The sequence below is a fragment of the Anolis carolinensis genome, chromosome 5 (genome assembly GCF_035594765.1).
Source record: "Anolis carolinensis isolate JA03-04 chromosome 5, rAnoCar3.1.pri, whole genome shotgun sequence".
Taxonomy (NCBI): domain Eukaryota; kingdom Metazoa; phylum Chordata; class Lepidosauria; order Squamata; family Dactyloidae; genus Anolis; species Anolis carolinensis.
The window spans coordinates 125,805,009-125,818,015 of NC_085845.1; the positions used below are offsets into that span (position 1 = coordinate 125,805,009).

At 48.8% G+C, this 13,007-nt stretch overlaps 1 protein-coding gene across 2 annotated transcripts in view; it reads left to right on the forward strand.

Annotated features, from left to right (window-relative positions):
* Positions 1–13,007, forward strand: part of fam114a1 (family with sequence similarity 114 member A1) — a 63,320-nt gene that overhangs the window by 8,128 nt on the left and 42,185 nt on the right. The window contains exon 2 of one of the 2 annotated variants that reach the window (XM_062982227.1): positions 6,743–7,062. In XM_062982227.1, the coding sequence (XP_062838297.1) occupies positions 6,743–7,062 (320 nt within the window). Of the gene's footprint in view, positions 1–6,742; positions 7,063–13,007 lie in introns of those variants that run through there. The other variant, XM_062982228.1, reaches the window with a different exon arrangement.

Sequence of the window (13,007 nt, forward strand, 5' to 3'; positions counted from 1 at the left end):
GTTCCTCAGGGCCAAAACCCACCCAGTCAATGAGATATTGCAGGCGGCGGCGGTGAAAGCGAGAATCCAAAATGTCCTGAACCTCGAACTCGTCCTCCCCATCCACCAAAACAGGGACGGGGGCCGGCCGGTTTACATCTGGCCGCACACCATCCGCCGGAAGGAGCAGGGAGCGGTGAAACACTGGGTGAATGCGCATTGAACGTGGAAGTTGGAGTTTGAAAGTCACGGGGTTTAATTGCGCCACCACTGGATAGGGGCCAATGAAACGGGCATCTAACTTCCGGCAAGGGCGATGGGAGGGCAGAAAGCGAGTGGACAGAAAAACCCGATCTCCTACCTTGATTTCGGGGCCCGGCTGGCGATGTTTGTCCGCGTGACGTTTATAATCCTCCTTGGCTTGGTCCAGTTGCTGGAGCAAAAGTTGTTGCACCGCTGTGAGTTCCTGCAGCCAATCCTCTGCTGCGGGAACTTCTGAAGTTTCAATGACAGGGGGAAAGAAACGTGGATGGAAACCGTAGTTTGCAAAGAACGGCGTTTCTTTTGTAGAAGCCTGGACTGCATTGTTGTAGGCAAACTCCGACAGTGGTAACAGAGAAGCCCAATTGTCCTGTTGGTAGTTTACATAACAGCGAAGGTACTGTTCCAAAGTGGCATTAGTGCGCTCCGTTTGCCCATCTGTTTGGGGATGATGAGCGGAAGATAAACGAGAGTCTATGCCCAATAGTTTTTGTAGTGCCTTCCAGAAACGAGAGGTGAATTGGGATCCACGGTCTGTGATCAAACTCTTGGGCAATCCATGTAATCTGAAAACATGTTGGAGGAATAGATCTGCAGTCTCTTTGGCCGTGGGAAGGCCTTCACAGGGAATGAAATGGGTTAACTTGGTGAAAAGGTCCACCACCACTAGGATCGTGGTAAATTCACAGGAAGGTGGTAAGTCAGTGATAAAATCCGCAGAAATTATTTCCCATGGGCGAGATGGGGTAGGAAGGGGGTGTAAAAGCCCTGAGGGCTTCTCCCTTCTTGTCTTGGAGCGCTGGCACACTGGGCAGGTGTTGACATATTTTTCCACATCCTTACGGATCTTGGGCCACCAGAAGTCTCTTAGGATCAAATGCATGGTTTTAAACAGTCCGAAATGCCCTGCTGGCTTGCAGTCATGACACAGACGAAGTGCTTTTTCCCTGCCCGGTCCTGGTGGGATATAAACATGATTTCTATAGCAAAGCAGTCCATCCTTAAGCGAAAAGGGAAAATGCAGTCCTTGACGAAGTTGGTCCTGCGCCCAGGCATCTGCTTGCTGACTAGCCCTGATTTCTTGAGCACAGAGGGGCCCTGGAGTAGAGGGAGTTGAATCAATGAGAGTGGATTTGGTGTTCCCCACTGTGAGCGTGGCAAAGTTCTCGGGTTGTAGTAGTTGGGATTCAAAGGTCTCCTTGCGTCCTGCAGCGTATTCCGGTTTACGTGACAGGGCGTCTGCTTGCTTGGTTTGGGCTGGGGTTACATAATGAATCTGGAAGTTAAAACGTTCAAAGAATAAAGCCCAACGTTGTTGCCTCTGATTTAGCTTGCGGGCAGTTCTTAGATGTTCTAGATTCCGATGATCAGTATGGACTTCAATGGGAAATTTGGCCCCTTCTAGCCAATGTCTCCAAGTTTCAAAAGCTGCCTTTATGGCTAATAGTTCTTTTTCCCAAATGGTATAGTTTCTTTCTGGTGCGGTTAGTTGACGAGAATAAAAGGCACAAGGATGAAGGTGATCTCCCACCGGTTGTAGGAGTACAGCTCCAATTGCCACATCAGAGGCGTCCGCTTGCACAACAAAAAGGGTTTCAGGATCTGGATGCTGAAGGATTGGCTGGGACGTGAATAATTTCTTTAGTTGCTGGAACCCTTTCTCTGCTTGATCAGTCCAGCGGAAGGGCTGTTTCCCACGGATGCAGCTGGTGATTGGGTCAGACCAGCGGGCAAAATCTGGAATGAACTTGCGGTAATAGTTCGCGAACCCCAAGAATCGCTGCACCTCTTTCTTGTTGGTTGGCGCCCGCCATTCCAATACTGCTGAAACTTTTGCCGGGTCCATGGAGAGCCCTAGAGGCGAGATGCGGTACCCCAGGAAATCTACCTCTTGTAGATCAAAAGCGCATTTTTCCAGCTTGGCATAAAGCCTATGATCCCGCAATCGTTGTAACACCATTTTAACGTGGTTCTCATGTTCTGATTGTGATCTAGAAAACACCAAAAAATCGTCCAGGTAGATGATCAAGAACCGATCTAGATAATCCTGAAAGATGTCATTGACAAAATGCTGGAACGTTGCGGGAGCTCCGCATAAACCATAATTCATAACTCGGGACTCGAATAATCCGAATTTAGTCTGGAAGGCGGTCTTCCACTCGTCCCCTTCTCTGATGCGAACTAGGTTATAAGCCCCCCGTAGGTCCAGCTTGGTGTAGACCTTGGCTCCTCGAAGTCGGTCTAGTAGATCCGAGATTAAGGGCAGGGGATAGCTGTTCCGCTTAGTGATATTGTTCAATGCTCTGTAGTCCACCACCAAGCGTAATTCCCCTGACTTCTTCTTCACAAACATCACTGGGGAGGCGGCTGGGGATTGAGAGGGTCTGATGAATCCCTTGCGAAGGTTTGTCTCTATGAATTCCCTGAGAGCTTCTTGCTCCGGTTCAGTCAGGGAGTAGAGATGCCCTCGCGGGATCGGGGCCCCCTCCACCAAGTCAATGGCACAGTCATAAGGTCTATGTGGGGGTAATTTTTCAGCTTCTTTTTCATTGAATACATCCCAATACTCGGAGTACTTCTTTGGCAAGGTGATAATGGGCTCGGTGTCTGTGGCATGGCAGACCTTGGCTACGAGGCAATGGTTTTGGCAGTACTTTGAAGCAAACTGCAGTTCTCTGTTGGACCAGGAGATGCTTGGGTCGTGAAGTGTCAGCCATGGAATCCCCAAAATCACAGGGAAATGGGGAACCTCAGTAACAAAGAAGGAAATCTCTTCCATATGTTCCCTTATCCACATCCTGGTGGGTTCCGACCACTGGCTTACGGGGCCCGTCTTGAGAGGGCGGCCATCGATGGCTTGCACCACACGGGCATTCTTGAAGTCATGATATTGTAATCCCAGAGAGTCGGCATACTCTCTATCAATGAAATTGTTGGTGGCTCCTGAGTCTATCATGGCGTGGATCATGACGGGTCCCTTTTTTGCTGACCATAAGGTGACCACTAGAAGGAACAGGACCCCGGTTGGCGGCTCTTGAATGGGTTTTTTGACCGGGTTGGCGAGCCTCTCTACGCCCGGTCGTTGGCTTCCCCCGCTGGCTGTGTGCCAGCCGCCTCAGACGCCTTCGTCTCTGTGGAGGACGCCGCCGCAAGACGGGCGGCGGGCTTCCCTTTGGCTGGGCACTCTCTAGCGAAGTGGCCCCCATTCCCACAATACCAACAGAGGTTTAGGCGTTGGCGGCGGGCCTTCTCGGCGGCATCTAATCTGGGACGCACATTGCCCAATTGCATCGGTACCTCCTCGCTCCCTCTGGGGTATGGGGATGGTGGTGGGGGTCTCCACACTGGACGTGGCTGAACGCTGGCGGGAGCGAGGGGTTTTGCCCCAGCTCTACCGCTCTGGCCTCGTACCCACTGTTTCCTGTTGGCAATCATGACTTCAGCCCGTAAACATTGATCAATGAGTGCTTCAAGAGTGTGGGGAGGATCCACCTTGGAGATTTCCTCCAGCATTTCAATGTTGAGACCCTCCCGAAATTGTCCTCTGAGGGCTACATCGTTCCAGCCGGTGTTGTGGGCCAGCACTCGGAACTCGGCTATGTACTGAGACATGGGTCTGTCTCCTTGAAAGAGGCGGCGGAGTTTGTGACCGGCTGCCTCCAAATTGTCCTCAATTCCCCAGGTCTCCTTAAGGTGGTCCAAGAAGTGTTGCGCTGATCTTAGGTGTGGAGAGGCTTGGTCGAACAGTGCCGTCGCCCAGTTGGCCGCTGGCCCGTCTAGAAGACTGTAAACCCACGCCACCTTGATGTCTTCTTGGGGAAACTCGGCGGCACGGGCCTCTAGGTAGGCCTGGCACTGGCGGCGGAAAACTTGGACCTTGGAGGCTTCTCCAGAAAACTTGGTTGGCAACGCCATGGCCGGGAGGCGGATTCCGCGCTCTCTCAACCCTTTTATTTCTCCATCCTGCGCGTTGAGTCTGTCACGGATGCGGTCCACTTCGTCCTTGCTGATGGTGTAGCTAAATGGCTGTCCACCCGGCGCGGCTCCGGTAGACATTCTGGCCTTGGTTAATTGGTGCTTATGGTGGCGGAGTCAAACTGTCAGGACCCAGGCTGCAAGGCACCAATAACCATACACAGAGACCAGAATCTATCTACTATCTTTATTGAAGGAGTATATAAAGTTGGTAAAAACAAATGTAAAAGTTAGTCCAGAAGCAGACCTTTCAGGAAAGGTCAAAATTAGTCCAAGAAACAATGTCCAATATGCAATATTAAGGGCCAAAGTTGTAATCCAGTAACCGAAACACTCACCTTGCCAGGCAAGGTGAGGGGAGATGACGAGGTCCTTTAGTCCATGAACTTGAGCAAGGCTAGGAATTAACTTGATACTTGAAAACAAGGCTTGAATCGTGACACAAGGTAACGAGGAACAAGAACAAGGTTCGTGGAATTACTTGGGAAAATCCGTGAAACAAGGCAAGGTTTAGTCCTGGAAGGCGAGGCAAGGTCCGAAGGTAAACAAGGCTGGGAAGCAGGAGCGAAGGCTTGAGAACAAGGACAAGGCTTGAACAGGAACGAGGCTTCGAACGGAGCGCGCTGTCCAGACACAACTCGCTCCGGAGGCTGACGAATTGACTCCGCGAAGTTACTTCGCGGTTAAAACACCTATATAGAGTCTAACTTTCCCGCCGAGAGCAGTTCTCTGGGAACCAGAAACAAAGCTAATCTCTGAGACCAGATGTTTGACTCCTTAAAGATTCTCACGGAAAGCAGGCTTAATTGGCTAAATTCTTAGCAGCTATTCTAGCACTCCTGCGCGAGGCCGCTTCCAAACCTCTCTGTTGTTTACAAAACTCATGGCGAGAAAACACAGGAGATGTAGGCTCTGGGTTTGTTTGACATACTTCTGGAACACAACTCTCTTGCAGGTGCAAGGTTCCCAGATCTGGCTGGGAAGAATCCAGTTCTGACTGGGAAGGTAAAAAACCCAAGTTTTCTTCTTCATCAGGCATCACAATGTCATGAGCAGGACTACAAGGCCCATGAGTCATCACAGATTGGGACTCCGACGAATTGCTAGGTACTCCAGATCCACGAGCTCTAGCTGTGTGGAGTTCAGACTCTGAGTAGATTTGGGACACCTGGTGTTTGGGTGTGAGTGTTTGGTCACCCAGGAGGAAGGGGAATAAAATGGGAATGTTTAGCCACTGCACTTTGCGTGTGGCAAGGTGTTGCTGAGGCGCCATTGGGATCTCTGTGTTTCCATGCTGACTGGACTTGGACTATGATTTGAATCTGCTGATATCACCTAGCTTGGCTCTCGCTGTGTCTTATCGTGGACCTGTTTTGGAAGACTGCACCCTCTTCGGACTTTGGATTGAATTTGACCTGGCTTCTGTCTACGCCCTCTGACTGACGGCTACTCCCGGCTTCTGACTATTGGTTTGTCTTTCGGAATTTCTGCTGCCTCCTGACCTGACCTTGGATTCTTCTGACGACGGCTATTCATCATCCCTTTGAGGCTTTCGGCTTATCTGCACCGTGGAAACAGCTTTATTGCTTTTCTAGTTTGTTTATTTTCCAGCAATTAACTCTATTTGTTTTCCAAAGCTGAATTGAAGCGTTATTTAGTTTTTTATTGAATGCCAGCATGGGAAATTAGCGTGGCTCGTTTTTGAGTTATTATTGTCCAATCTACTCTCGAAACACTGAAAAGTGAAGTGTTTCAAGGATATTTTCTGTGTTTATGTTATTTTCTGGCTTATCTTCGGAATAAACTCTGTTTTGTATGTTAACTGGCGTCTGACTCTTGACAGTGACAGAGTGAAACTCTCTGCCTCTGTGCCAAATAGTTTATTAGATAGATAGATAGATAGATAGGAACAGAAAAGGAAAATTTCTTAATATGTCAGACAGCAGCATCACCTTTTGTCATATTACACTGCAATAGTTGAAACAATTAAAAATCTACTCTGAACAGTTACTATCTTGCAAAGTACAGTAATGCTAATGTGAGAACTAGCTCAAACAAGTGGAGTATAATTTCTTTGCATAGTCAGCCTTTGCACTCCTTCCTTTGTTATGTTTAAACTCTAATTAATTGTAATTACTGATTTTGCATTCACTATGAAACTAGAGTAACCAGCTTCAGAAAAGTAACAGCAAGCCACAATCTGGAGTTGGTTTAACATCATGGCTTGACCCAGAGTTAGTAACTATAGTTTCCTGGTTTAGACAAGAGAAGAACTATATTTAGATATTTCCTGGTTTATTTTTTTAATAAGTGGTGAAGGGAGGGTGGAGTTGTGTGTGGAAACTTAGCACATATCTCAGTATATTATGCCGAATATAATAATGTCTTACAAACACAGCCTGTATAATTCTGAAATATTCCTTATTAGCTAAGATTGTAAGAGATGCACGAAGTAGGATAATTTTGTTTTGTTTTTATTTCAAATAGACTGCTAAAAATCTTTTGATTTCTTTTTGCCCCCCTGTAGAATTAAAAATGTCGGGTGCCACAAGCGACGGGTTAGTTGAAGAGAAAAATGAATTACTGAAACCTGGCAGTAATGTTTCCGCTTCTGATACAGTGATGCACAGTGAACCGACAGAACTAATGTCATCACAAGATGATGAGAGACAAGTTCCTAAACACTGCAAGAATGAACAGGAAGAGGATCTGATAGCTTTAGGGAATCTTTCAAATGAGGAACCCTCCAGTGGAGATGTAGCTGAGAGTGTTCTTCCTGAATTCAGCGAATCTGTGAGCCTTGAAACAGAACCTGGATCTGAGGGGCCAAATGAAGAGAGTGACTTGGTAAGAAACAGTCTTTTCTGCTGACAATTCATGTTGCTTATTTATGGCATCCAAGGTGTCCCAGTTATAATTGTCCTGCACATTTCTCAGATACAGAAAGAAGGTGGTTTTATCTCCTATTGCTATTCATTGAATTTGGCTGGCAGTTGAAAAACAAAAGTATGATCTCAAAGTACTCCCCCCCCCCATATTTCTGCATTCAGAGAATAAAAATGCTTATCTGTGTATCAAATGAATGTGCATTGCCATCTCTTAGTGAGGGTGCCATGAAGTTGTATAAAAGTTTTAATAGAAACAACAAACATATGTTTAACCCCCTTAACCCATAATACTGTAATATTATGTGGTTCTGCACAGTCACATAATGTGAGCCAACAGGGACACCCTGAGCTGCCTCTTTGATAAAAAGGCATCCCTATTGCCCAGCTACACTGAATCCAGTTTGGCACCACCATGCAGGGCCCAATTGCCACCCCCTCTTCCTCCCAGCTGCAGTGGTACCAGGGCTTCCTACCTCCCAATTGGGAATCTTTTTTCCTCCTTCTGTGCCAAGTGATTGGCAAAGGAACCTGAATGGAGCAAGGGGAGTGTGTTCACCTCTCCTTTCTCCCAGGCTCCTTTGGTAGTCACATGGCATGGGCAGAGAAATTGGGACTGTCAACAATGAGGTTGGAAACCTAGTTTCTACTGTCTCTGGCAGTGACAAAGAAAGAGAGAGAGGGATGGGACAGCCGTTCCATGCCCCCAGGCCATATGAGCTCAGGGAAAGTGGGCTAGCTGTTGCGACTGCAGGTGCCTACTGTTGGAAACCAATCTCACACTGCTCAAGTCTGCAGTTCTCAATGAGGAATAGTTTGCATTAGAATAAGCAGTGGGACTCCCTTTCTCCCTGACTCCTGAATGTCAGTTGAATTGTATCTACAGTGGAGTCCCCGTTATCCGACTTCCACTCATCTGACACTCTGGATTATCCAACGAGTCTTAGCAAGGAGGAGTGAGAGGGAAAAAGAGGGTGGGTGAATGAGTGTGTGAGAGATGGAGGGAGGCAGGCTGCAGAGGTGACAGCCATGGTAAAAGCAAAAGCCTGGCCACCACTTCCAGGCTCCTCTTTTTGCCGTCGCTGTCACCTTTGCAGCCTACCCTCTCTCACTCACTCATTCACCTGCCTTCTTTTCCCTCTATTTGCTAAGACCCCACCGATGAGTGAGAGAGGGAGGGAGGCAGGCTGCAAAGGTGACAGCTAGAAGCAGGAGCTGATAGATGGAAGCTCACCCTGCTCCCCGGATTCGAACCACCAACCTTTCAGTCAGCAGTCCTGCCAGCACAAGGGTTTAACCCATTGTGCCATCGGGGTTACAATCGAGGCACCTAATTTCACCACATCCAGGTGTCCCCTAGACAATGTCCTTGCAGATGGCCGATTCTCTCACACGAGAAGCAACTTGTAGTTTCTCAAGTCACTCCTGACACGATAAGAAGGTGCCTTGGCTTATATTTGGGTTGGCTTATACTCGAGTATATACAGTAAACCTTTTTGGTAACTTTAAAGATTGAACTCTGCATCTTTGCCTGCGAAGCTCAAAATTCCTTTGCAGCCACACAGCACTTCACCTTTCTGCTTGCTGTGAGCTGACTGCTCAATTAAGTATCCTGTTTGTATTTTTGGATGCTTTACTATTTTGGGAGAATTTCCTAACACCCACACTTGGTTCTTCATAAGAACCAGCTGCAAGTGCCTGCACTGCCAGAGTATTTAACACATACAAATGCACCTCTACTGTCACAGTGGCTGTGCCTAGCTATGTGCACATTCCCTTGTGTGTTTACCAGGGCCGGCCCAAGGTAATTTTCAGGTGTAAGCGAACAGAATTTTGGCGCCCCCCCAAAACAATCGGATATCGAATTGTTGGCAGTTGTGAGGCTACCCTGAGTCCTCTTCAGGGTGAGAAGGGCGGGACACAAGTATGGGAAATAAATAAATAAATAAATAAAATCAGGACAGTAAAAAAGAACACTCAAAAACAGGGGAATTTCAGACATGAAACAATCAGGGCCAGCTAACACCACCCAACAAAGATTCCCTCAGGCAGGAAGCAGCCAGGTTTTGAATATGTGAGGGACATTCAATGCTAATCAAGGTGGCCAACTGCAACATTCACACTTGCCTCAAAGAGTTCTTTATCCCACCCTGGACATCATTCCACAGATATATAAACCCCACTTGCCTAATTTCCAACAGACCTCACAACCTCTGAGGATGCCTGCCATAGATGTGGGTGAAATGTCAGGAGAGAATGCTTCTGGAGCATGGCCAGACAGCCCAGAAAACGCACAGCAACTCAATAATGATAATGATAATGATAATTTTATTTCTTACCCGCTCAAGACGGTTGACAACATTGCTAGAACACATAATAATTTAAAAACACTCCGTAAAATATACATATGGAAACATATTTCCATAAAATACACAAAACAAAAAGGAGCCCCGGTAGCGAAGTGTGTTAAAGCACTGAGCTGCTGAACTTGCAGACCGAAAGGTCCCAGGTTCAAATCCCGGGAGCGAAATGAGCGCCCGCTGTTAGCTCCAGCTTTTGCCAACCTAGTAGTTCGAAAACATGCCAATGTGAGTAGATCAATAGGTACCACTTCCGGCGGGAAGGTAACGGTGCTCCATGCAGTCATGCTGGCCACATGACCTTGGAGGTGTCTACGGACAACACTGGCTCTTTGGCTTAGAAATGGAGATGAGCACCAACCCCCAGAGTCAGACATGACTGGACTTAACGTCAGGGGAAACCTTTACCTTTACCTTACACAAAACAAAAATTAGACATAGAGTGGAAGTTTAAACAATATCATGAAAAGGGCGAGAAATCTGCCCCTCTCCATATGGTATGAATCAGGGGTCCCCAAACTAAGGCCCGGGGGCCGGATGCGGCCCATCAAAGCCATTTATCCAGCCCCACGGCACAAGGGCAGAAGGGGGTTGGGCTAAGTAACCCAAGGGGTCTCTTCTTCTCTTACAACCATTATTATTATTATTATTATTATTATTATTATTATTATTATTATTATTATTATTATTGAGGCTGGGTGGCCATCTATCAGGGATGCTTTGCTTGTGCTTTTGGTGCACAGAGGCAGAAGGTAGTTGGACTAAATGGCCCAAGGGGTCTCTTCCAATCCTATTATTATTATTATTATTATTATTATTATTATTATTATTATTGAGGCTGGGTGGCCATCTATCAGGGATGCTTTGCTTGTGCTTTTGGTGCACACAGGCAGAAGGGGGTTGGACTAAATGGCCCAAGGGGTCTCTTCCAAACCTCTTTCTTCTTCTTCTTCTTCTTCTTCTTCTTCTTCTTCTTCTTCACATTGACGCTGGGTGATCATCTGTCAGGGGTGCTTTGCTTGTGCTTTCGATGCACAAAGCAGAAGGGGATTGGTGACTCTGGGGGTTGGTGCTCATCTCAATTTCTAAGCCAATGGCCCAAAGGGTGTCTTCCAACCCTCTTTTTTATTGTTATTATTATTTATTTATATATTTATTTATTATTGCTCAGTGGCCAACTATAGTCTGGCCCTCCAACGGTCCAAAGGATCGTTAAAAAGTTTGTGGACCCCTGGTATGAATAAAGAAATCCACTGGACTTAACTGGCACTTGTATCTTTATTTCTCCATTGGAAGAAGTGAGGCACCGTGGAATTAACATAGTTTGGCTCCACTTTCACTGCCACGGCTCAATGCTATGGAATCCTGGGAGTTATAGTTCGGTGAGGCATCTAAACTATTTGGCAGAGAAGGTTTAAAGACCTTATAAAACTACAATTCCCAGGGTTTCATAGCATTGAGCCATGGCAATGAAATTGGAGTCAAACTGCATTAATTCCAAAGTGCAGCTGCCCTTTGGTGAGATATATGCATCCCTCTGAAGTACACCACTACAATATACACTACAATATACTCTTAGGCCCTTTCTGTATTGCCATATAAAATGCAGGTTATCTGCTTTGAACTGGATTATATGGCAGTGTAGACTCAGATAACCCAGTTCAAGGCAGATAATGTGGATTATCTGCGTTGATAATCTGAATTATATGGTTATGTAGAAGAACCCATACCCTGCCATATAAGATCCAGACTATCTGCTTTGAACTGGATTATATGGCTGTGTAGATGCATATAATCCGGTTCAGTGCATATGACCTGGATTATCTGCCTTCATAATCTCAATTATATGGTTATGTAGAAGAACCCATACCCTGCCATATAAAATCCAGACTATCTGCTCTGAACTGGATTATATGGCTGTGTGGATGCATATAATCTGGTTCAAAGCAGAAAATGTGGATTATCTGCCTTGATAATCTGTCTTCTATGGCTGTGAAGAAGGGGCCTTAGAAAACTATAAATCCTAGGAGTAGGCCCACATGTCCCAGCTTCTGGAACATGGCCAGGCAGCTGAAAAACCTACAGCAACCCAGCCTCAGGCCCCTCCATTTCCCCCTCAGTTGCCAAGTTGGCCCAGGCCTGCCCTGGAGACATGCCTGGCGAAATGCTAGGAACAGGGACGGGTTCCTACCTGCCCCGTCTTCATGGCTGAGAGGGTCCCCAAGGAGGTGCATGGCAGGGGCACAGGCCTGCTCGACCTGCCAGAGCTCCTTCCAGCCACGGAGGGCTGCCGGGCGTTGCGGGAGGAATCCAGGAAGGGTGCAGGTGGAGCAGCAGGCCCAGAGGCCTGGCCTCAGGTCTTGTTCAGGGGCAAGAGGGCTGCAAGGGCGAGAGGGCCGAGTGCGAGAGAGGCGTGAGTGGGCCGAGTGCGAGAGGGGCGTGAGTGGGCCAAGTGCGAGAGAGGCGTGAGTGGGCCGAGTGCGAGAGGGGCGCGAGTGGGCCGAGTGCAAGAGGGGTGTGAGTGGGCCGAGTGCGAGAGAGGCGCGAGTGGGCCGAGTGAGAGAGAGGTGCGAGTGGGCCGAGTGCGAGAGAGGCGTGAGTGGGCCGAGTGCGAGAGGGGTGTGAGTGGGCCGAGTGCGAGAGGGGCATGAGTGGGCCGAGTGCAAGAGGGGTGTGAGTGGGCCGAGTGCGAGAGAGGCGCGAGTGGGCCGAGTGAGAGAGAGGTGCGAGTGGGCCGAGTGCGAGAGAGGCGTGAGTGGGCCGAGTGCGAGAGGGGCGTGAGTGGGCCGAGTGAGAGAGATGCGTGAGTGGGCCGAGTGCGAGAGGGGCGCGAGTGGGCCGAGTGAGAGAGATGCGTGAGTGGGCCGAGTGCGAGAGAGGCGTGAGTGGGCCAAGTGAGAGAGAGGTGCGAGTGGGCCGAGTGCGAGAGAGGCGTGAGTGGGCCGAGTGCGAGAGGGGCGTGAGTGGGCCGAGTGAGAGAGATGCGTGAGTGGGCCGAGTGCGAGAGGGGCGCGAGTGGGCCGAGTGAGAGAGATGCGTGAGTGGGCCGAGTGCGAGAGAGGCGCGATTGAGCCGAGTGCGAGAGGGGCGCGATTGAGCCGAGTGCAAGAGGGCCGCGAGTGGGCCGAGTGCGAGAGATGCGCGAGTGGGCCGAGGAGTGCGAGAGGGAGCCTCAACAGCGCCCCCCTTGACGTGCGCCCGAAGCGGCCGCTTAAACGGCCTCCATTGTTGGACCGGCCCTGGTGTTTACTCACTCGCCTGTGTGGGCAGAAATAGAGGACAGGACAGAGGAGCAGGAGGAGCGAGGGCTATTGTTGCCCAGGTTTTGGGGACAGATAGAGGGAATGCCACTGCCATAAGAATAACTGCCTCTCCTCCTCTGTCTCACTCTTTCCCTCTGCCTCAGAGGCCCACACTATTCAGTTCTCCCCCCTCATGCTCCCCATACCATCCCCTTTCTATACCTCCCAACAAATGAATGCACATGGGAAGACTCCCTCATGTATGCCCCCCCTCATCTCTCAGCCCGTCTCACCCCCACCTGCAT